This window comes from Taeniopygia guttata, chromosome Z (genome assembly GCF_048771995.1).
Source record: "Taeniopygia guttata chromosome Z, bTaeGut7.mat, whole genome shotgun sequence".
Lineage (NCBI taxonomy): Eukaryota > Metazoa > Chordata > Aves > Passeriformes > Estrildidae > Taeniopygia > Taeniopygia guttata.
Window position 1 is genome coordinate 51,250,610 of NC_133063.1, and position 25,396 is coordinate 51,276,005.

At 40.6% G+C, this 25,396-nt stretch overlaps 1 protein-coding gene across 2 annotated transcripts; it reads right to left on the reverse strand.

Moving 5' to 3' along the window:
• Positions 1–2,153: 2,153 nt before the first annotated feature.
• C6 (complement C6) lies at positions 2,154–25,168 on the reverse strand. Of its 2 annotated transcripts, XM_072922374.1 has the most exons (19): positions 24,789–25,168; positions 24,476–24,529; positions 23,119–23,276; positions 22,155–22,311; positions 19,777–19,921; positions 19,027–19,168; positions 18,058–18,196; positions 15,927–16,127; positions 14,509–14,749; positions 13,730–13,852; positions 12,569–12,735; positions 11,444–11,669; positions 10,121–10,292; positions 9,044–9,155; positions 8,467–8,599; positions 7,294–7,485; positions 6,673–6,763; positions 4,992–5,233; positions 2,154–3,100 (listed from the first exon to the last, which is right to left on the reverse strand). In XM_072922374.1, exons 1-19 carry the CDS (start codon positions 24,816–24,818, stop codon positions 2,919–2,921), a joined length of 2,907 nt encoding a protein of 968 aa, XP_072778475.1. In that variant the 5' UTR covers positions 24,819–25,168; the 3' UTR covers positions 2,154–2,918. The 2 variants fall into 2 exon arrangements, with proteins under 2 accessions (XP_072778475.1, XP_002193277.4); XM_002193241.6 differs by lacking the exon at positions 24,476–24,529 and having other exon boundaries at positions 24,789–25,165.
• Between the last annotated feature and the right edge of the window lie 228 nt (positions 25,169–25,396).

Here is a 25,396-nt window from a genome sequence, read left to right on the forward strand (position 1 = left end):
ATAATTCAGCATACAGGAAATCCTCTGATTCAGCATGTTGAATCCTCTGGATTGAGTGTATGGCAAAATCATTCCCTTATTAGTGAGCGGCAGGTGAGTGGCTGCCTTCTGTTCACTAGGAAATAACTTCGTCTGACAATTTATCATGATGAAAAGTATCAGGGATAAAAAATTCCTTTATCAGAAACTTTGCTAGACTGCCAACTAGAATCAGAGGCCTGTAATGAAAAGATAGTATTTAGGTTAGAAGATCAGGAGCAAGAAATCTTCATTGTTTGTTGGTGGTGCAGAGAGCATACACAACCATTCTGAGTGATTCTTCCCCCACAGAATGCAACCAGCAGAAAGAAACAAGGGCACTAAAAACGAATCTAAACATAACTGAATTTGCAACTCACTCCTAGTCACTGCTAGTGTATTATTATAGATTTTCAGCTGGAGGAAAGAGCTACAGAACTACAAAGGAAAGCCTATCTCTGCCTTTTATAAAAATTCTTACTATACATATTAAGCAAGAAAGCATACATTTATTGTATTTAGCAGCAGGATTAATTTCTTCATCTTGAGCTCCATCATGTAGAGACCAGCTGCTCCTTTAGGGAGCTTGACAACATCCCAAATATGTTTCTTTGTAGGAAAAGATAATCACTTTACATCTAGCCCACTCACAGCTCCCAGGTGACTTTGCCCAGCCTCTGGCAAGGTGTGACATTTACACATAGGGCAGGTTGTTCAGTAATGGATGTTTCTCAGGCATCATGAGAAATATCAGGGTGAGATCTCAGGGTGAATATCACCCTGAGAAATGCTCAGGGTCAGCAACTGGTTGATGTGTCAGACATTAAAGATTGTAGTGAATGGAGTCACATCAGACTGGCAACTGGTCACGTATGAAGTTCTTCAGGGCTCCATCACAGGCCCTGTAAATCTTCAAAAATGACTTTGAATGCAGAACTGGAAGGGATACCACATCTGCAGATGATACTAATTTGGGAGAAGGTGTTGACTCCTTCCAAGGCAGAGAGAACCTGCAGAGAAACCCTTGATGAAAGGGCTGATCAATCACCAACATTATGAAGTTAAACAATGTTGGATTCTGCATCTGAGATAGGTCAATGCTGGATGTATGGACAGACTGGGAAATGTGATGCTGGAAAGCACTGCCATGGAAAGGGCCCTGGGGCTCCTGGTCAATGGTGGCCTGAGCAGGAGCCAGCAGTGCCCTGGCAGCCAGGAGGGCCAACCCTGCCCTGGGGGCATCAGGCACAGCATCAACAGCCGGGACAGGAGGGGATTGTTCTGCTCTGCTCTGCTCTGCACTGGGGCAGCCTCAGCTCGAGTGCTGGGGGCACTTTTGGGTGCCACAACATAAAAAAACATACTAAACTATTAGAGAGTGTCGAAAGGAGGGCCATGAGGATGGTGAAGGGTCTGGAGGGGAGGCTGTACAAGGAGTAGCTGAGGGCACTTGGTCTGTTCAGCCTGGAGGAGGCTGAGGGGAGACCTCACTGCAGTTACAACTTCCTTGTAAGGGGAAGAGGAGCAGGCACTGATCTCTTCTCTGTGGTGACAGTGACAGGACCAGAGGGAACGGCCTGGAGTTGTGTCAGGGGAGGTTTACGGCCATTAGAAGAAGGCTTTTCACCCAGAGGCTGGTTGGGCACAGCTCCTCAGGGCAGTGGTCATAGCATCAAGCTGTCTGTATCCAAGAAGCATTTTGATAATGCTCGCAGGCATATTGTGTGATTCTTGGGGTGTCCTGTGCAGGGCCAGCTGGACTTTGATGATCCATATGGGTCCTTTCCAGCAAATTCTATTATTCTTTTCTATAATTTTGTGGGGCTATTTTCCTAATTGTCATTGTTCTGATGTCTGTTGGTATAGAAAGAAGTGGAGTTCCGTTTTCCCCTTCTTAAAAGGCAGATTTATACTCAGATTTGTGAAATTCTGAGTTCTAAAGAGAACATTCTAGTTGCAACTGCTCAGAAGTAATGATTTGTGCCCAAGCAATGCTGGGGGCATGGACCATGGATGGGCTGAGGTACCCCATGCAATTGCTCTCAGGTTGGATGCTGATGCAGGTGTATGCAAGGAATCTGATGTGATGTATTTCTGCAGACTCCAAGTACAACAACTCCAAGTAGAACCACATATTGCAGTAGGACTCTGCCCAGTGCATTAAATGTTTATTTTATATTTAAAGTACAAACATTCTTAATTCACATTGAGGGGTACCATAGAAATTCACCAAGCTTTAGGCTTCAGGCTTTCTGCCTAAAGCTGAAACCCAGTGAACAAACACAGGAAGCAAACACCTCCTCCCTTCAGCTACTCCAATTGAAAATCACATCACCTTGATGACTTCACTCAGTCATTGCATAATTGTGGTTTTCGGTGTTTGGTACTACCATTTGTACTGTGACTGCATGTAACCTCTTGCTACCCCTTCCCCATTTGATGTGAGAAGCGGTGCTGAAGTGCTTGCTCTGTCTGCCTGTGTGATACAGCAGGTACTCAGCCAGTGAGACAAGAGTGAACAGTAGTCACAAGCTGTCACAACGACAAAGCAACAAATGGCTGAAGAAAGGAAAAGTCTCATCCAGCTCTAGGGGAGGGGAGACCAAAGGCAATATTTCTTTTTCTCCCTTTCCATTTGTTTCCCTCCCTTCTTCTGCACATCCCCAGAGGTGCCAGCAATGACAAGTTGTCCCTTATACTCCCAAACCCAGGTAATTTTCAGACAGAAAAAAATCGCTGCCACCCTTCTCCCAAAAACCTGTTAAGCAAGCTGGATTTTTTTTTTTTTCCTCATCATTTTGTTTTGATTTACTTATCCTTTCTTAACCAACCAAGCTTTTCCTGGGTGGCTCAGTTTGCATTTGATGCAATGATTATGGTATCTGCAGAGAGCAAATGGGTTATGGTAGGCAGCTCCCCTGCTCCAGCACCTGCAGTTTGATGCCAGCACACTTCATGGCTGCCAGCACGCAATGACTGACTGTCCTCTTCCTCCCTGTCGTCTCCATTTCGATGCAGTGAGGGCGGATCTCTCCTTTGGGGCACTGGTAAGGCATCAAGCAGAAGCACTGGGTCTGCGTCTCTGGAATTAATGTGTGGAAATATAGCAGTAAATGTGATGACTAAAACCAGATTTTATACTTTGATGACATTTTGGAGTCCAACAGGGAAAAACACTAGTAGATGTTTGTGATATATTAGTTACAAAAAGCCTGTAAAGCATTCACTGGATGGTTGGACATTAGGAATAGAGGCATAATCAGCTTTAAATAACATTTTTTTCAGCAATGGCCCATACAAAAGCAGAATTGATTTAACTATTTTTATCCACTGTCTTTCCCTGACTTTTCTTCTAAACAAAGATATATTAAGTTCACTTTCTTTTTCCAATTATCCTTGAACATAATCTTGCCATGAAATGGAGTCTTAAGGTCCATATTGTGCCAGCTCCGATTTCATTAAAGCTCTCTTTATGAATACTAAGCTACCCACTGCTGGTCTGTGGTAAAGCTCAGTCCTGCTGGTTATTTCATTACCTATTTCTGATCTAATCTGATCATTTCTGATCTGATCTAATCACTCTTTATATTCTTTCCCAGAAATTCCCTAGGCAGAGTTTCTGCCTTCAGTTTTTTAAAACATGAAAAATGTGTGCTTTCCTACATTTAGCTTCTTTCATGGTACTGCAGTACCTTCTCTGCAGTATGTTCTGTTCCTGTGTTGATACCAGCTACTCACTTTCAGGAAAAACAAAACATTCATTTCCTAAATGTTTGTGCACACTCATGAAAAGTGGACTTCTGCAGAGACAGTAAAGAGCCCAGTTCTAATCTCTTGAGCACCACACTGACAACTAACCTTATTTAATATATTTTTCTCCCCTTTCTCTTATTTTTCTGAATAGGGCTCCTCTGTATGCTTTAGAGAGAGAAACACTGAAGTGCTGGCACAAGATCAAGCTTGAAGACACTTGCACAGTAGAAGCAGAACTAGGCTTCTTAGAGGCTCTGGAATAAGTAATTTTTTTAAAAATTACCACCTTTTTCCCAGAAGCACATGGTACCTAGTGGTTCCACCAGATGGACACACCTGGTCATACCCTCTGCTTGAGCCCACAAGGGACAACAGGTCATGCAGTAATTTTACAGCCATATTTACTTCAAATTCTTGGCTGCAGAAATCTTACATCTTCAGAACAGAGGCTTAGGATTGCTGCACACTGCTGTTGCTTTATTTATCATTAAGTAGAGCAGGTGCGATAAGAATCAGATTTGTGTCTGGCAGCACGGGATGGAGTGAGCGTGTCTGTCACTCAGCCTTTACCTGGCAAACACTTGATATGCACAGAGCCAGTCAGCACCTCAGACATTTACAGAAAAACCTACTGCTCTTATCACCTGGTTACACAGTAAATAGCCAAGCTGCACAATATTGTTTAGAAAATAATCCTCTTAGGTTTTTCACTCTTGATAAACACAATTTTCACATATGGGTATTTGCAAATTTTACCATTAAAATCCCATTAAGACTAATAGCCCCAGTCTTGCTTTTGAAGTAGTATAATGATTTAATTTCACAATTTAATTACATGTTATAGAGGGTGTGGCCCAAATTAATTCCTGAAGTACAAACTAAGAACCAGTAGCCTTACAAGGAATGGGTGAAAATATTACCAATTACATTTTTGTGATTAAAAATTTAAATGTTAATTCTCCTGGAAAAGTTCTCTTAATTTTCAGGTTCCTCTTGTGCCTTTCTAGTGGTAACAACACTACACTAGATGTGAGTAAAGGGAAAAGGCACATATCTAAGTGTAATCCTAGGTAGCAGTGACATAGGACTGACCATTTCAAACTCTGTGTGCCCAGAGAGACCATAATGTCTGTAAATCATGTTCTTGGAGCGGTGAAAGTCAGCACATTTTACTTTTAGATCCAAAGGGATGACTGAATCTCACCATTCAGAAGTCATACCTTGACAATCCTCCCAGTCATAGCAGGTGTCATAGCCACAGGGCACTTTCTTCAAGCTATTTGTAGAGAGCTTTGCCCTCTCAATAGCCCAGTCTAGGTTGGAATTACCATGGCAAGGGCCAGCATGCAAGAAATTAAATGACTGCACTCCAAGGCACATTTCAGCTGAGTACTGACAGCTGGGCTTGGTTACATTCTGTTCAGTAGCAGCATGTAGCACACAGATGTCTTCTGAGTAGTGGCTGCCCAATGGAAGAAAACAAAAATTATTTTAGCAGGCTATAGAACAAGTCCATACTTTTAAACAGTACATCAGCATCGGATGAAACACAGCAAAGCCATGGCCAGGCTGGAGATTCACCTAAAGACCTAAGACTGCCCTAGCTACTGCAGGACCCGGACCTGATAAAACAAGTGCTGTGGAAAGGGGAAGCTTTGGTCCTGTCCAGCTGTTGGGAGGTGAAGGACATGTGTCTGTACAAGAAAAAGGAGAAGCTGTGACCTCCACAAGGATGTAAAATTTCCACTGGGCCTGGGTGGCTTTTCTGTGTCAATGCATCCCTGCAGCTGTGTGTGCAACTCTATCTCTGAAGCACAGGTGTCTTGGGACCAAGGGCAGGGAAAAGCAGTCATGTGGCTTGTAGTTTCCTTTTTTCTGCATTGCTTTTGGCTACTGAGTGAATTAATTCCTAGAAGGTGCATGCATTTCCAAGCAGCATCATTTTGTGGAGCTTAGTCATTTTCCAAAAAGAGTATCATAAAATCATAGAATGGTTTGGATTGGAAAGAATCTTAGAGATCATAGTTCTCACATGCTCCTTGTGCATGGTGATGACATTGGTGAAATAAAGAGAAGAGTTTCCAGGAGTCTCCGTTTCCAGAGTTTCCAGGAGCAGAGAGCGGTGTAAATTAAAAGGATGTGCTGTGGTGTCTCATTACAGTAATGTAATTGGGTTCATTAGAGAGAGCATTGCCAGCAGATTATGGGAGGTGACCCTGCATATCAACTCGGCTGTGGTGAGGCATATGTGGAGAGCTGTGCCCAGTTCTGGCCTCCTCAGCACAACACAGGCATGGAACTCCTGGAGCGGGTCCAGTGGAGGGTTACAAAGATGATCAAAGGGCTGGAGTATCTCTATTACGAGAAAAAGCTGTGGAAGCTGGCCCTGTCCGCCTTGAGAAGAGACGACTGAGAGGGGCCTCATCCCTGTCTGTCAGTGCCTGCCGGGAGGGGTCAGAGCAGGGACCGGGCTCTGCTCAGTGGTGCCGAGCAATAGGACAAGAGGCAAAGGGAAGATATTCCACCTGAATATGAGGAAGTGGATTACTGTGGATTGAACAGTTTGCAAAGAGAGGTTGTGGAGTCTCCCTCACTGGACACACCCAAGCACCATCTTGACACAATTCTGTGCCATGTGGTCTGGGATGGCACTGCTTGAGCAGGGAGGTGGGGCCAGGAGACCGCTGCGGTCTCCTGACCCATTCTGTAATTCTGTTATTGTTACTTATTTCACAGACTACAAACAGGACTGTAATTTGAATATAGAGGAACAGCTAGCTAATATCTGAACAGAGAGCAGTCTTGATTTGCAGTTGTCTTTTCCTGCTCTTCCTCTTCAGTGTCACAATGGCCTCTTGGTCTATCATTAGAGAAACTTTGATTTCTAATTACAGTACTTACCCACAATCTTCTTCTGGAGACATACAAACACACTGAGATCCAACCTGCTTTTGTCCTAGACTGCAAATACCTCTAATTTTGGTTAGCATATCTGAAACAACAAATGAGAATTACTGTAACTAGTAAGGAGTGAACGGAAATATTTTACACTCCTACCATAAAATCTATAATGGATTTATTTCTATTTGTCCTAAGTTTCTCTTTTCAAAAGCTCCCTGGTTGGCACGCTAGAAGTATTTTCATCTGTCTTTGTAAAAATTACTGGAAAATAACAAGAGCAGCTGAAGTTTCAATAGAATGCATTTTCCTACTTTGCTTTCATAAAGCTTTGTTAATGTAGTTGGGGTTCGGTTTGATTTGGTTTTGATTTTAAGCAGTTGCAGTGTCTCGATTTCATTATTAACATTTACAGTACACTGCATCCAAAAATTCTGAACTTAATGCAGAAGCTTAGAGCTGAATTTCTGTCATCGTGGGAAACATAAAGTAAAATTAAAATTAATGAACAGTTGCTATAGGTCTTAAATCCAGTCATCAGCCTTCTAGTTCTAGCTAGTTGAAATAAACAGTACTGTTAATACCGGCAATATGGAAACAGTAAGTATTTGCAGGCATACTAACCTTTTTCACATGTAATAGACCTCAAAATAGGAGGTATCCAGGACAGGTCTTTCCCACAGGTATACTTTGTGTGACCAGTGACTATAAACCCAGCTTGGCAGCTCAGCTTCATTGTTTCACCAATGTTGTACTGTTGCTTAAATGGGGAAATTGTGACACTGTCAGATATTGGTGGCCTGAGGCATACTGAGGCTGTAACAAACAATAAAAAAAGGCATCATTCTTGTTGATTTAATGCTGTGTGGATATTTACAGAAAGTCATAATGCTTTATCTGAAGAACCATATATAAAGACACTCAGTAATACTGAACATTTGTCTGACATTTAAAACTAATAAAAATTTAACATAATTAAGTCTAGAAATTTTTAGTGCATTGTCATAGTCTTTAAAATATTTTTCAAGTAATAACTAAATAACAACAAAATATTTCTAATGTATGCCAATATAAGTAATTTAATTTTTCTGTTTAAAAATAAAATGGCATATAACAGCATGTTTTAATTTCTCTTTTGTTAATAGAAGAAAGTCAACGGCAATAGAAAACTCATAAGTATATTCAGGTACTTTTTTTTTGTTAAAATGAAGACTAAGTCAATGAAATTATACCAAGTTTTAGAAAACTATTGAAATCTTGTTAGCTAATACAAACCAGTTCTGATCCTTAATTCTTAACTGACCTATAAATCCTTAAAGGCCTTGATTTATAGTAGTGATTTTCAATGCAACCTGGGAGGTCATGGTTAGAAACACATAATCCATTTAATATAGAAGATAGTAGAAAAATTTCTGTAGGAATCATTTCTTCTTCATAACTGTATCAACCTAAACGTATCTATGTAAGTCTGAAAACATAAGGTAAGTCCTTTTGTTAAAGCTATTTAAAACTAGAAAAGAGAAGAACCTCGCAGCATCCATCTGAGGATTTTCTAATGCACTGCATATTACAATCTCCTTACAAAGCACATAATAGTAACACTTCTGAACTGAGAGGGGAGTGATGTAGTGACTCATGATGTTTTCACCACGTCTACATAAAATACCTTCTTCAAATGCTATCTTTTCAAAAATGTTAGAGATTTGTTTTTAAAAGACCTTTATAAGAATCTTTTTTGTATGCTTTCTTCCCCTTCTATTTTGTTGCTGTGCATTTTGTTAATTTTCTCTTTCTTACGTTGGCACTCAATATGTTGCTGTGTCCAGGTTTGATCTGGCAGACACTGAAGGTATTGATAGCCAGTGAGGCTATGCCCACTCACACAAGCAATTTCAACTTCCTCCCCAACAGCATACTGGTTCTTTTCATTCTTTAAAAAAAAAAAAAAAAAAAAATTAAAAAAATTTAAGAAACCCACACCACAAAGCTCTGCAAGGATCTATGGTAACGAGACTGGGCATTGTCAAAGGAACAATAGCAAAATCCTGATAAGATGTAATGAATGCATGCATTTCCTACTCTGAAATATGAGTCATCCACTCACCAATATAATGATAACTCTTTCTAATTGTAGTAACTGATGTCATGGTTACCAAACAAGGATTCAAGGACAACTTGAAATTAATTTTACCTTGACTTTTCTCCAGTTGCTGATGTAGTGTGGTGGGCTAGAGTCCTGCAGCATTCCTTGAACATAGCACTTTCACTAGCACAGTAGCTAGATTGGATATCAGGGACATGCAGCAGAGAAACTATAAAATGTCCAATCTCTGCAACTACTACACATTGCTTCTGTATCATTTTTCATGCTCACCCTTATAAAGCCGTATTCTGGTGGGTCTGGCCTAGAACATCCAGACTCAGGTTCACCAATCAAGACGTTCTCTTCTCTCTTGGCTTCATCATCATTTATACAAGGAGCACCTCTGAAAAGTGAAAATTTGCTGTACGGCTGTATCTTAAGCATTCCTGTCACCAAGTAACAATGGTAGAATTGCCAGAATTGCCGGAATTGCAACTCAGAAGGTATGCAAGTGTGTCCTGTCATCCTCCCCCTATAATTTTATTCTGTTAAACAAAAGATGGTGGACAAAACTGGAGGTTGATAGGGGCAAGAGCATGAGAGCAGTAAAAAAGTGCTAAATGCATTTATCAGCATAACTAATTAAATGTTTTTATACAGCAAGAAAAAGAGGGAGCAAAGAACAACAAAACAGGAAGTCACTAAATAATCCATGTAATTCTTGTCGCCCCCAGGCAATGATTAAAGGTGGCTGGTCTCTGTGATCATGGAGCTGTACAGCCCGTGGTGTCTGAGTAACAAGAACTGTGGAGCCCACTGCTTTTTATCCTCTCCTATTCACTCTGGAGAGGTAAAAAACTGAAGTCTTGGGCTTGAAGAGGAAAAAAACTGCCCAGTTTGAGGTTAGAATTTGAAGTTGAAATCATGCTAAAAAAGGTACATCTAGAATACTTGAAGTGGAAACCTTCGTAGCTTCATCCAAACTCTCTCTGTGACTGAGTTCAGATCTAAACCTCTAAGAAAAGAGGGAATAGGGAAAAAAATAAAAACTGTGAACTCCAATAAAAAGAAGGAAAAGATTTCTCCTTGGCTTTAGAAACTAAGCCACTCAAAGCAGCATACAAAATCTATAGGCATACTTTAGTATGCAATTTATCAGCAGTTTTCTAGGAATAAAAAATTAATAAATCCAAATGTGAAGCAAATAGCAGAGATTTTCAGAGTTTGCCTTTTCTATACTTCCCCAAAGAAATTCAGAGGGGAAAGATGTCTGCTATTTCTCCCTGGTAGTCACAGAGCCACTCTGGAGTGCTCCTTAACTATACCAGTTAGTTATCCATGACTAAGGAAATCTTTTGATCTTTTTACCTGTCTGTGAACACAGAGACATAACAGTCCTCCTCTTCTTCCTGCTGCCCTTCACATGGCTTACCACCATTCATTGGAGAGGGGTTATTGCACTCCCGGGTCCTTCTTTTTTTGAAGGAAGCATCACATGGACTCCATTCAGACCAGCAGCTCCATCGCCCATCAACAGCAACTGCAAGGAATTAAAGAGACACCATCTTGGCAGACCAGTACCATACACAATATTTCTTTTAGGGCCACATGTGAGAGGGATGATGGTAAATTCATATTAGCCATTTTCAGAAAATTTAAAATTGTTAAGGCTAAGGCAGTAGGTTGCATCATTCCAGCTGCTTCATAAAACCCTAAAGTACATTTACCTCTTAGTTTTGATTGCAAATAACATTAAATCTCAGAAGCGGCATATTTTATACTCTTACTGTACTCACAGATGTGTGTGTTTTCATGGTACTGACAAGTTTCTTAAATAGGTCATTATTTAATGAGTTTTCAAATAAGTCTGAGTTCTAACATCATGTCTAAATCCCAAATCTGCATTCTATGTCAGTTAAAACATTACTATTAGTGTTTCTTCATAACTGCTGGCATCTATTACCTGTACCACCACGAAGCAGGCATAACTTCATTTCCTTACACACACTTTCTTTTCTGCATGCAATAGACTTTCTGTATCTATCTCTATCTCCAGTTGTTTATTTCTTTCAAAATATTATTCTATCAAGGTCAGATAATGAGAACTCTACCTATCTAAGTGACTTTTCCTTATGTTCTCTTTTGGTTCAGGAATATAAACACATATAACATCTCCTTTGTTTCTCTTAGTTATGGAACAAATGCCAATTTAATTTAAAAATGTTTTTACATTAAATTGCTCTTTAAATTCTCCAGAATGGTGACTATGTTCTTTCTCCTTATGATAACTGAGTTTTCCTTCTAAACTGTAATCAACAATTTTTATGTTCATTAGCCTTTTAGTCTTAAGCATAAAAGGCTATAGGGAAAACTAAGCAATGGGTTTCCTTATTTTTTGCATCAATTACTTTTGATCTCAGCTTCCCCCTTATTGCTGAATAGGTTATTTCACATTAGCTTAATTATGTAGCTAAGGAATATTGTACCATGTCTTACACTGTTCTTGGAGTCATGGCTATTCAGTTTGATTTCTTAATTTGTCATCCCTACATTTATCCTTATGCTTTTTGGACATCACCATGTGGCAAGAAGTGCTGTGGATCTAGCAAGGGCACGTTATGGCAGATTAATGTCTGACAAAGAGATAGCAGAAGGCCCAGATTTGCGCGCTGCTGCCATCAGCCCAAGTACCTGACGTGTAACCCGGAGCCCGCGTCTCGCAGTTGGCGCCGTAGGTGCCAGCCGGGCACAGGCAGAGGCACGCGGTCCCCGAGAGCACGGGCCTGCCGTTGTTGGGGCACGGGGCGCAGCGGCATGGGTCAAACGTGCCCGCGTGCTCCCTTAGGGCCCGCCGCAGATGGCGGCGCTTGGTCACCGCACACGGCACGTTCCTCACCAGCTCCACGATGGGGGACACCTGGCAGAGAGCTGTTCAGTCAGCAGGAGCCGAAACACATCAGGGCCCTCACTGGGGTAGCCAGAGCATTTTAAAGGAGATAGAGCCTGCATACAAAGCTGTGTCACACAGGAATTATGGATGTTTTAAAGGAGCACAACAGTGTTATACATATATGTTATCCTGTTCATAATGCTTTTATCTCCTCAATTTAGGACTCTGTGAGCCAAGGGAGAATCAACCAAGAGGGATACTATGTCCTAAAATTCAGGATGCTCTCTACCACACATCGCATCACTATGTGATGTAAGGTTTGCTTTACATCCCAGTCCCTGTCATGTCAGACATTCCTGTGCTGCCTTCAGGAGTTCAGCAGCTGCAGCAAGAGAAACCTCAGTGGATTTCTGCATTCAGGCAGGTTTTGATGTTTGCTCATAGTGCTGCTGAGCAGCTGCTGTGGCAGCTGGGGAGGGAGACAGCTTGGTGCACTCACAGCAGCACTGGCATGCTGCGTTAACAAACAGGACAGAGATAGAGGGCATTGCTGTTTTATTTCAGTTTAGCTATGTCACACACTTTGCGATGTAGGCCTGACAAGGGAATGATACAATGCACTTTTTTCCTGCAAGATAACTTACCTCTGCCTATGCCTGAGCTCCTGCTGGTGCTGGAGCAAGTAATTCACACTCCTCACTCTTAATGCCACTGTTCATGGACAATGCAAAACTGGTGTGCCTTATAAACCAACATGCATAAGAAGCTGTCCTAATAAAAGTTCTGTATGTTTATTTTCTGCCCATATTTATGTACATTCATATCGCACACAGCATCATCCCTGTTTACAGGAAAAAATATCTGCACGGCTCTGTGAAGAGCAGTTAGTCTTTGCTATTTGAGTGTTTTTCTTGTTCTTCTCTTACCTCAAAGTCAATCACCACAGGATTGTCCTTTGTTGATTCCAGCCAGTCTGTGAAGACTCTGTGTTCTGGAAAAGACCCCTTTTTCTCCCAGGCCAGAGCTGCTGCATACTCTGACCTACCACCTTTTACCAGGGAAACTGATCGTTCAGCTGACTCCAAAATGGAACCTGAAAGACAATTTCATTACAGTATTTTCAGACAAAGGCTTCCAAAGACATCATATGTGACAACACTAACTATAAGAAAAAGTATAAGAGGATATTAAAGAATATATTAAGAATAATTTTTTGAAACTATCATTGGAAAAAAAGAAGTCAAAGCTCAGAAGAACAATCCCTGCCTGCTATGACAGAAACCTGTGATAATATTTCAAAGGAAAGTGTTTCAGACCTGAGCCATGGGGATATTCAGAGTGTAAGACAGTAGTGAAAAATGCAGAGGATGCAGTAGTCTCCTCTAGAGCACACAGCATGGCAGGAGGATACTTCTAGAAAACACAGCATGGCAGGTTTAGTCCTAGCTGTAAACATCTAAGTTAAAGATACTAATCAACTACTGAGGACAAAAACATGGTGGAAGTGATGAAATTCCTATCCTTAGTGATGCAGAGTATGACTCCTGCCATTCTCATGGAAAAAGCACCAGATTTCTGCAGTTTCTGAGACACATTTCTGTGTCCCCCCGGTACCTAAATATCTGCTTGGCATGAGGAAGGTGGGAAAGGAAAGTCAGGGAGTTTGTTATTGCAGCCCAACTCTCTCAATGACCTCTGCACAACCCTTAAAAAAGATCAGGAACTGAGTCATAGACACAAATTTCTAGCCTTTGTTCATTTTACAGATCAGTATTCCTGGCCCTAGACCCAGAATGAGGGGTAATGTTTGGCAGATCTGTGACCAACTGGACAGCCAGTGACACCAGATCCCCAGTGATGGCACTCCAGAGCAGAGAAATAGCACACCTACATAATAATTTCTTTTGCAAATGACAATATGCTTTCAGTGCTTGTATCAGAGGCAGACAAAGAAACACTGGCTGCTCTGACAGTGGTAGAAGAGCATCTGTAGTTCAACAAAGCTGAGAGGTCACCTGGGGCAGCTGAGGGAAATGGTATCTCTCAGGGTAAGTAACAGGACATGGCCCTGTTCTCATCATGGTCACCTTCATGTGTCACAGTCATCCTGTTTGTGGTGCATCTGGTACTGACTTTCTTTTTCTTCCTGAAGAACACGCGCCTGGTTGTTTCTGTTCGGACACATTCTGTTGATTCCTCAATTGACAGGCCTAGAAATACCACAGAGCAGCATCTTTATCAACATAACCATGATACATGGCAAGCATCATGCCCAGGCTCCCACACTGAGATGAGCCAGCAGCTTTCCATGCTCCTCACTTGCCACTGGAGACTTTACTACAGCAGGCACATGCTGCCCTACATACAGTGTTGGACAGAGGCATGCTTCAGCTGCCCTCCCATGCCTGTGCAAGTGACAGTAGTGGCATTAAAGATCACAGCTTTTAACTTTAGATTTCCATTTTTGTGGTGTTGTCTTAATTTTGATAGTCTAGCAGTCTTGGGAAAATTTTAAAGTAATTTCTAATCCGAACCATCAACTTTATTGACTGCAATCCCAAAAGTACTCCTTATACCTCTCAGACTTCAGTCCCATGATATAGGATGCTAGAACACACTTCCTGGTGGCACCTTGTCTGGGTCTGAAGGTCTTAAGTGGTTTCCCTGAACACAGTGACATTTAGCAAATAAGGGAACTCCTGAACTTTTCAAATACAGTGTAGAGCAAAAATTTATTCTTGCTCTATATGTAAGCAATGCGAGCAATTAATGAGCCTGTTGGAGAACTTTGTGGCGAAGTCCTAAAAACAGGGAAAAGAAAAGCTGTTAAACAAATAATGATATTTTCTTGTTAAAGTTTACATACCTGAGTTCCGCAGTTCCTCCGAGCTGTACTGGTAAAGAATATCATAGGAACCACCCATCTTCCCAGAGGTGTAGTAATGAGTGCCAAAGTCATCAAATATTCTGCTGTATAAAGCATAGTTGTACTCCAGGGGCAGGTGGTTAAGTGCTTTTAGAAAGATGTCTGATAGCTGCAGATCTGACTGTTTCATTGTGAAGTTTGCAACAGAAATTAGTTTATGGACTCTAATAAAGTTGGAATTCTAGAAATAAGAAAAGGGTAATCTTAGCACCTTCAGAGGGAGGTAAATGCAGAAACTAGAGGAACCAAGAGTATTAATATCTTATTTATACATATTTTAACATATAGGTCTGAATGAGATGTCCCAAAGCACTGGAAAATTCCTCCCTCCTTTTAAGTGATCAATATAGTCTTATTTTTTCACTATATAAGAAAGTGTTGCAAATTGACTTGTAGGCCTGTCAAACATACACAAGTACACATCTACCTACAAACACTCACTAATACAATTTATAGAGACAGAGATAAAAATAGAGGCTTCCTGTCTGATACAGTGGATAACACAAGGAAGACTCAAGGTAATAGTCCTGCTGTGGATCGTTAAGAAAGGATTTTAAACTGTGTCATCTTTAGCCAGCACCAGACTAAGTTATTGGTGGGTTTCTGTGATTTCACAGAATCATGGAATGGTTTGGGTTGGAAGGGACCTTAAAGACCATCTAGGTTCAACAACACTGCTGTGGGCAGAAACAATTTCCACTGGACCAAAGCCCCATCAAACCCGGCCCTGAACACTTCCAGGGATAGGGTGTCCTCAGCTTGTATGGGCAACCTGTTCCTGTACCTCACCACCTTCCATGACAACAATGCTGAGAATCAATTTATACACAAAATAACTTTTCTGTTGAAAATTTAAACTAAATTAGCATTTTCATAATTAGCTGTGGTCTGAGCTTGAGCCAATAAGAAGCCACTGTTCCCCAAAAATAAACTTACCAAAATAAACTTAGCAAATAAAAAAATAATGTAGATTAATACCCAGTACATGCATAAGTATAACATTCTTGACTGCACTTCCTTTATTTTTTGAGTTGTCTGCTACTGTGTTAGGTATTATGCCCTCTTAATCTATAATTAGGATAGGGGAAGGAGTCACCCAATATGATAATGTCAAATCTGTGTTTTTAAAAGTGGAATAAGCCTATGTTTTCTGTACTAAACCCAGAAAAAACCCATTATGCATTACAAAAGGTGTGTTACAACCAGGAATATTTTGTAGTATCACAAGAGGATTTTTTTAATACTTAATTCTAGTGGGTCAATGTCTTGGTAGGGAAAGTAGCCTTTGGCAGCTCAGTTCTGAAATGAGCAGACACAAATCAACTGAAAGAAGGAAACTGAAGGAAACATTAAATTACCTTTTCATATGAGGCTTCAATAGCTTTCTTGAAGGAGGAAGATGATGTAACCTGGATCCGTCTCTTTCTTGAGAATAAAAATGGGATACCAGAAGAATGTTTATCTCTACGAGTGGATGAACTACTGTCATAAGCACTATCACTCAGGGGAATTAAATCTTTGTAGAAATCTGATGTTACATCATCCTCTTCATCTGTTACCTGGAGATTCGGTAAAGCACGATGCATTTGCATAAATGATAATGTGAAACAGAAAACTATTAAGCGAAGAATACTTGATTTTTTGATGTTTTTAATGGAAAAAATATGCCTGTTTTTTTGAGATGTGAAAGTAAGCTACAAAAAGATGAGACTAAGAAAGGCTAAGAGGCAAAATTAATACAAGCTAAGAACCAGACTTACTAATAGTTGTTTATACAACAACAACAACAAAAATGTAGCACTTTCTTCTGAAACTTCTCACTGCTAGGCCCTAAATCATAGGAATAGCTTTCAACACATTCCAACATACTTTTAAAAGAATTCCAGACATACATGTTGTGCCCACATCATGACTGCTTCCCAACCCTATGGCTTCTATATTTTACGAGACAGAGTCTGGTGCTTCCTGACCTTTCTTCTCAATTTCCAGCTAGAAGAATGAACAGGATTCCACAGGAGAGTCTTAGAGCGTGGTTGGACTGTTAGCACCTACACTGCATGATGGATTAAAGGCAGATAAAGAGGAATTGAGAGCAAACCTGCTGATCAAGTTGTTAACCTCCAGTGGTGGTGTTGAGCAAAACACCAAGAACCTCAGCATCAGATCAGAAATTACTTATTTCCCAAAATTTGGCAAAATCCCTCTGTGTTTTTGAAAAATGATATTTTTTCCCTCCTCTAGACCTGGTTTGCTTAATAGGGCTGCTAAGGGTTTTGGGAAATTAGGTGGCCCTTTCTCCCTACCCCCTTCCATTTTTCAAGAAGTCATATGCTTTTGCAGGAAAATAGACTGGAGTTCCAGGAAGGTCCAGTCCAGTGACCTTTCTATATGAGAAGCTGCTCTAAATGTTAAAAGATAAAGATTACACTCCTAAAAGTGAGTTTCACAAACCCTTAACAGTTCTGCAAATGGACATCAGTAACTTAATGAATTTTACTAGCTATAAAGAGACCTGGGCAAATCAAAGGTTGGTTTTCCCCTCTGAATATTTTTGCAAACAGTAATTCTTCACCATTGTTGACATATCCTGCATGTCATGGCCAATTCAATTACAGCTTCTGTGGAATGCAGCAGGGTGTTCTTTTTTCAGTAGCCTCTGTTAAAGTAATCCTAAAATCTCACAACACCTGTGGCAAAAGTCATCAGTTTTCATCCATTCGTTGAGCTTTTTTCACATCCTGCATTCTTTTTTTTCCAATGCAGCATCTATTGGCTTCAAACGGGGCCTGCTCATATGTACACAGCCAGATGTTGTGCCACAGTATTGAAGGCATTTTCTGCATGCTAGTGTCCATAAAAGGGGCATTAGTTCTTCCTAGATTTTTTGCAAGATACACTCCAGGTTCATTTTGGTAATTCCCCAAACCTGTCCTGTAAGGCTCCTCTCCAAGCTGTGTGTATTTTGTCCTCCTGCTTTCCAGGCTCAGTGCCTGCCTTCATTCCTTGCTTCTCTGTGGGGGGCTGGGCAGGGAACAGGTAGGACTGAGGGGTTGAAATAGCTCAGGGAGGAACTGGAGCCCAAGGCTGCAGGAGTCAGTAGCGGCAGCCATTGGTTCTTCAAGTACACAGAAGTGATGCTGGAATAAGCTTTGGAGTTGAACAAACCTCTGCCTAGATGATGTGTGGCTAGGAGAAGGCCCTTGGTACCAGGTCAGAACAAAGTAAGGCTGCAGCCACTGGAAGCAGGAGAAGCTCAAATCAATCATATTGACTCTGATATAAGGTGCATTGAGTTAACACAGATCTGAAAAGCATGAGTGGAACATGAATATTTATCCCCTTTCCACACATCAACTGAAGCAAGTTCAAGCCTCACCAGGTTGAGAAATTTTGTTCTAAAACATGCAGTACTACCTAACACTTGAACACTTATTTTGGATTGTGATTACTGTGAGGGTTTTATGGCTAGGAGCTGCTGCTTGAGAGTACCTGAAAGCTGACAGCCTCCAGATTCGCAGGGACACGATACAATTTCCTTGTCTCATTGCGCTTCACTATTGTGCATTGTCCTCCATTGAATGAGTTGCCAAGAACTTCCCCTCGGCTCTCTCCCGTGAGAATGTGAAATCTAACAAAAATTTATTTCCAGAGATTAAACAACTCCAGGAAGATGTATGGACTTGAAACATTTCATAGTATACAGCTGCATTGAGGTGTTCTAGATTCGATTGAGAGCATGAGCATCTTGTTACTACTTTTAAAGGAATTACAACAACTTCTCATTCACTCTGAATTCACCTGAAAAATGCAGTAGCATCAATCCAGTTGCCTACTTTCCAGCAGTGCCTAACCTTACTGATAACCCCAAAGTTAGGCAGTCAGTCTTAAGTGGAGAACCTAAAAATGGTTCTAGGAAAATGAGCTACTGGTTCTCTATTTCTACCATAAGTGATGTTACTGGACCACACTGAGTTCAAAATTCAATTAAAAAATGCAAGTCTGCTAGGGACAGGACTCCCATGTTTAAGCTTTATATTGCTTTAATTAATAGTGTGAAAGTAGTTGGTATCCTGAAACATCACACAGACAAACAGCTCTAGACGAACATCCTCAAAATCTCTGAAAAACTTGGCATGATGTACAGGTAAGTAATCCCATGAGCTGGAAACTGCCCATACATTCTCTGATTGCTGTGAGATGGAACAAGTCACTCAGAGAGAGTGTTTCTTGACACCTCTTTTTCTGGTCTACCAGCAGTGCAGAGCAGGACTGGAAGATGCAGCAGGGTAGTCCTACTCTAATTTTTTTGGGGTATTTTTATAATTTCTTGCCAGTTTTAATCTGAGACATTATATGTTTTGATGAATGCTCTCACATGCTTACTGGGAATTATTTTGTTAATGTAAATTAGTGAGGTAACAACTAAAGCTTACAAAAAGATTAGCAGAATTGGCTTACCCACTGCCTATTAATTGCACGCCGGGGATGCTCTCATACTTGCGGTTACACACAGTCTTTTTCCTTCCACAGTTTCTTTCATCAGAGTTGTCCCCACAGTCATTTTCTCCATTACATTCCAGTGTTTTTGAAATACAGCGACCTGCACAAGAGAAACAGCAGGAGCAAAGGTTCATCGTGTCTAAATGAAGAAAAGGGCAGCCTTGTCTTTTTCCCTTGCAAAGGTGTGAGCTTGCCATAGATGTTAGCACTGAATTATCATAAAGCCAGGATTATCCCAATTAAGAAATTATTACTTCAATTCTGCGAGTTTTGTCTTGTTTCAAAACTGCAAAGGCTTAATTTTAAGTTTAGCACAAGGATATGTGTGTAAAATAATTTTGTTTAATGAGGTATATTTAAATTGAAGCAAACAAGAAATAGCCACAAACCTAATAAAAATAGTGAGAATTTATGTTCAGACAAACTCTAAAGTTATATTTGTATGTTAAAAATTTGGGCAAAGAAATATAATTGGAACAGTGCTACTGTCCAGCTATCAGGATCCTAGTGACACCCCTGGCTAGGGCCTGCATTTTAATTACTTATAGAAGAATCTGTTACTAATACATATAAAATCCTCACGTAGACTTTTCTCCCTGGTCCATTTTCCCTGGAATTCATATATGGAAAGTATGGATGTCTTTTGTCTCAGTACTAAAATTTGAATAAATGGTAATACTGCAGTTACACAATGGGGTTTATCATTACCACTGTCACACCGAAATTTATTCTTGCAGTCAACTTCCACTATGTTGCAGAGCTTAGCTGGGAAACATGGGCGGGAATCCACCAGTGGCTCAGTACAGGCCTGGCCCCCAAACTGGGATGGTCGCAGGAGTTGCCGGGAACGGAACTGAAAGACAGAACAAATAAACAGGGTTGTTTTTGTGAGCTGTTTGTAGCTAAGTCCCACCCCAGGCAGAGCCACACAGCCCAGTGCTGCTGAAGCTTTATCAGAACCACAGCCCTGAAGGAAATAATCAGTCATTCTTGTCCTTCCATTCTACCATACCATCATCCCAGGTGAGGCAGCCAGGGAACTGATATCCAAGAGCTTCATTAGTCCTGATGAAGCATAATTTATTAAACTGCAGAATAACTGGTCTACATAACCAAAGGAATCAGAAATTCCATCCCTGTATCTTCAGTATATACAGTAGGAAATTATGTGAGAAGAGGCTTACAGAGATTTTTCCTGCTCTTTACCATCTTTGTTGAATTAGAAATACCCTGACATTGACAACCCAGCTGGCTTGACTCCTACATGTGGGACCACTTGTCTGAGGAGAACTGGATGACTTGCAAAGACAAAAAAGCTTTTCCTGAGACTTCCTGGGAGCTCATTGAGTTTTCTTTCCCTGAGATAGCACCCTCTACACAGAACAGTAAAGTTGAAGGGTGATAGATAAACCACTTCAGATATATTTTCCACTCCACTTCACAGGACTTCTGGTGAGACCTGTCTGTGTGTGCCTGAATGGTTTCTCCTCTAAGAATTTTCCCACTGGAAAAGTTCGGTTCCTTGAAGATTTCTCTCCCTGTAGACAGACCCTGGGGCAGGGCAGGATGATTCTAGTGAAAATCAGTAACCGAGTGACTCTGAAGGGAGAGTGCAAAGAGCAACACCAGAAAGTTTTCAAGCTCATGAGAACCACTTCTTACGCTCCATATCAGTTCCATAACACTCACAATGTTATTTGTCAGAACTTCCATTTCCTTATCCCTCCCCACAATGGGAACTTGCTTATACTAGTCTTCACTCTTAAACAGTAAGCCAGGTCCTCTATTCTGTTGGTTATTCCTATTTATAAATGTCACAAGCAGTGGTCTTTATAGTTTGTAGGGGAAAATGGACCACAGCCCACAAAAGCACCTTTTTGTTTAAAGAAGCATATATGTTGCATCAATATTTAAAACTAATAAAAATTAATACATTTATATAGTGATATAAGGTAAGAAACTTGGGTTTATAAGAGGGTATTGAAATCAGTCCAGTTGAGAGGAACACTCCCTTTCACCTCTTAAAGCTTTCTGTCTCCCAGTTTCTCACAGATTTTTCTTTTTCTGCTCTCATACTGCCCATCTTACTTGCACCCCCACAGACTGGTTCATCTCTCACATGTAGAACAGCTTTTGTGTGTCTTTCTCACCCTATTTGGGCATCAAAAAGTTAGATATATATGTAAAGATATACTTACGATGTCTGACAAGTTTTTCAGTGTTGCTTTTCAGGCATGAATTTCTGAAACCAAGGGGTACATGCAGAAGGACATAGGCTGTGTTTATGCAGAACCTCGGACCTGCTCTCACAGTCAGCTTCAAAGGTCATACCCACCAGCCGTACAACTACCCCACACAATCTGCTGTCACTTCCCTCTGTCCTCTAGAACCTTACATTTGACAGGGCTTGGTTTGTTTAGGTCCAATTCACTTTTACCTGATTTTTCATTTCTTCCCTCTCTACTGTCTCACCTCTAAGTCTACCATTGTTAACAGAGAAAAGCCCAAGAGTAAAAAACACCATCTTAGGTGTTTGTCCCACAGATATTAGTACATCTACTTGTGGAGGTGGGGGGGGGTTTGTGCATGCTGTGTGCTCTCAGCAATCTCAAACTGATTGTGACTATCAGCACAAGATACAGGCTGAGAATTTCTAGCCAGCAGCACTTAGGATTTGTTGACTCTTTTCAAGAGATTATTTGATTCCATTTTTCTTGTTCTTTAGAACATACAGAATGTTATGGATAAGATAAGATTCTGTGACTCTCTCCTGCTTAAGCAGACATGAACACTTTACAGTTTAGTTGATTCTTCATGTGAAAAATTCACCTTTAACTATGGCAGTATAAACTTTGAAGCAAGTTTATGGTAAGCATCACAACCAGTCTCATAAATAGATTTACTCTACTAAACCCCTTTCTGGTTTGATCTTATTTTAACTTGTTCTCTCCAGCTCCTGCTATATAATTAATAATCAATTTCCCTTGTTAACTTAAACTCTCATTTTCCAGATCAATTTCAATAAAGTTGAAACAAGAGATATCCTTAGCATAATTTCTTGCATTTAGCCCACATTTTCTACCTACTTGTTTTTTAACACATGGGTCACATTCTGACCAAGGGCCAAAGTCTCCAAGCTGACAGTTGATAGGACATGTTTGCTGGTTACATGTACGAGATTCTTGTTTTGTGCACAACTGATCACAGAAGTTTTGGCTATAATATTCATCCATTCTTATTTGCCTAAAAAAAAAGATTAAAAAATATGCTAGGAAAGAGTAGATAGATTGTAGGTATTCTCTACTTGTAGGTGAAGGCTGACAAAATTATTTGAACCCAACTAAGAAACCCTGAGAGATAGTATGCATTTGCAGAATGTTGAATACAAGAAAAATCCAAATATGCCTTAAATTTAAGGAGCAATTATTTTTGATTCATATCATCTCAGATGTCCCAGAGGATAGCTACAGACAGAGCCAGGAGGAAAAGAGGGGATTTCTCACAAGTTTAGATTATACCACAGTGCTGCATCAAATTTGATGCTACTGAATCTTTATTTTACATCATCTGTTGTCATAAAACTAATGGTGCAGGGAGGAAATTTGGATCTCTGCCCTCCTGTGGCATTGTGCCAGTGCAGGGCCCCCGGAGCCTCATGTGTCCCCGGGGGCTGAACACCCAAAGCACACTGCCAGCAAGGCCAGTGTCGGCCCTGGCTGTCCTCCCCTCATTACATCTATTAGCAGATATTGGTTTGATTAGAGTCACTGGCTCATAGGATTAGAATGGTCTGAGTCGGAAGGGATCTCAAGGATAATTTAATTCCAGCCCTCCTCTTCCCTCCCTGACTCACAGGCAGTGATGTTTAAAATTTTGTCTATTTAAAACATTGCAATTCAAAGATGATCTATTTATCTGATAAACACCCAGGCATGACAATTTTTCTCAATATATTGTGGAAGGTGGAGCTTCAGACATGGGTGCCCCTCTTCAGAAGTGTTATTTTTCACAGAAAATAAACATAGAAGTAGTGAGATGGCTTGGCCCTACCTGTGCCTGGTCTGTGTCCCGAAATTGCAGCTCTGTGAACAGGCAGACCATGACCCCCATGGGTAATGTTCACAGTAGCACCCCTCGCTGCTCCCAATAACCAGGCTCAGCAGGACCAAGTGCATTGGCACAGTCATGGGCATGGAAAAGGTGTCCATCTACATCACAGAGACAAGCAACAAAAGCTCAAGAAACTATCACTTAGTTATGCCACAATTCTTACAGAGATGTCTCTTCTAAAATGCAGAATCTATAAATCTGATTCAAAATACCAAGGTGCTAAGCAGGGTACCTAGAAAGGAAGAATCATGCATGATAGACATATCAGTAATTCAATCAATACTTCAAGGACCAGAAGTCACTATGGGATTTTTGGCCACTTATTTATCAGGAGTACTAACACAATTGTGGGCTATTTCTGTTTCAGAAGTTGCTTATAAATTATTTTGGATGTGACAAATAAAGATCTGTTACTGTTCTTCATTGCTTAGAAGATATTTTCTAGAAATAAGAATAAAAATATGAGACTTCTTCCTATACAGTATGTAAAACAAGAAACAAGAGCTTAAGACTAGGCAGCCTGATCTATTAGCCCGTTAACAATTAATTTTTACATGCCTATAAACACCCTTTGCATAAGCATTTTGTTGCAGTGAATTCTCCCATCTTAAAGTTTTGACTAGCTGGTTGAAACTGCAAGCCATCACTATTTAAAGCTCATCTGAATTTTCCACCAGCAGTAGAAATAGTACATCAAGCCTGTTTCTCACTCCAGTGGTCAATCAAACTTTATTTGCTGAGACAGAAGGTTATAGGCAAGGTTTAGGAAGTAATAATATTTGGTTAAAAAAAATCCAGAAAAAAGATGTAGTAATTAAAAACTGCAAACCTCATCCTGAGAGTCAATCAACACTAAATCTGATAGGCTGTTACAGTGGAGCATTATAAATTTGGTTTACCTCAAAAATCCCCCTCAAATTCAGTAGGACATTTAAAAACCAAAGTATTTTTTTCAAAACAATACTCCAAAATAGTTAGTTTCAAAAAGTTTGAAATTAATTGTGCAATTGTTTTTTTTCTTTAAGGTTTTTAGACACATATGTTATTATGATTTTTATCCTTTGCTGTAAAAAAAGAAATGAAATTACATCTATCCAACCATTGCTTCCTCCCTTAGCAAAGGAAGGCAGTAGGTCTTCACACTGTTGTGCAGTGAGAACTTGCAGCACTTTTTACATGGAACGCTCATGAACGAACAAGCCTTTCAGAGAGATTTAAGTACAATAAAATAAAAAATATGATAAGGCAGAGGATATAGCAATCTTGAGATGAGAGCAGACACATTCTTTTTCCTTACCTGACTTCCTGGCTTCTTGCACCAATAATGCCATCTGCAAAAAGAGATGAAGCCCTACACAACAATTACTTTTTTTCTCTGTCAGTGTGCTGTACACAAAGAAATGCTCTATATTCTCATCAGTGAGCAAAGCACCAACCCATCAGTGCACCAGAAGCCACATAAATATTAGGCCATGAGAGGGTAATTCAACAGTTTAAAGAAACTGAACAAACCCCACAGAACACTTTTCCACAGGTCTTGTAACCCATGTGCATTGAAGCCAACAAAAAAAAAAAAAATCCTCCTTTCTAACTTACTGTAAGATTGTTACCTGAAAAGTCAGTGTATGTTGCAGACTCATGCCATCCTGATGTGGTTTGCTGCAGTCTTTCAAATGAAAGGCCAGAGGCTTTGTTTGATTTGGTTATGTTTTAATGAAGGCAAATTGATCTGGTGGCAGGAGTGCTCAGAATGAAATGGCCTCTGCACCTGCACCCCCAGGGATATGTGTTTTACAGAAGTGTGGAGAACCACCTCTTTGTACCAAGGCAGCTGCCCAGAATGAGCCAAGAGGAATCAAAGAACATTTGCAGGGGGCCACAGTGGCTCAATGCACTGCAGATCTCCTTGTGCTGCCCCAGAGAGCTGTGCAACTTCTCTGCTTTCAGTCTGACTGCAAGAGAGTGAGAATTTGGCAAGAAGGCTCATGCTCGTAACTCATTAATTACTGCTTTCATGAGGAAACAGGAGACAGAGTCCAGGCTCAGGCAAAATACCTGTCTGCTGCTGCACCATCTCCACAAAAGGAGGGCTCCCAGAGAAAGCAATAGTCCAAATACTTTTGAGCTTATTTACAGCTGTTTCCCTTTTGCCCTCGATGGTGAGATCAGTTCTCTGACCCTGGGGGAGTACTGCCAGCAGACAAGGACTGTGAGCCTC

Excerpts from the sequence above, each read along its gene's own strand:
- C6 (XM_072922374.1), bottom strand. The coding sequence starts at position 24,818 with ATGAGTCTGCAACATACACTGACTTTTCAG. Across the intron at positions 19,169-19,776 it reads TAAATTTCGGTGTGACAGTG|GTCGCTGTATTTCAAAAACA; the intron begins GTAATGATAAAC and ends TCTCTTGTGCAG. Across the intron at positions 7,486-8,466 it reads GCAACATATTGAGTGCCAAC|CCTCAGTATGCCTCAGGCCA; the intron begins GTAAGAAAGAGA and ends TGTTTGTTACAG.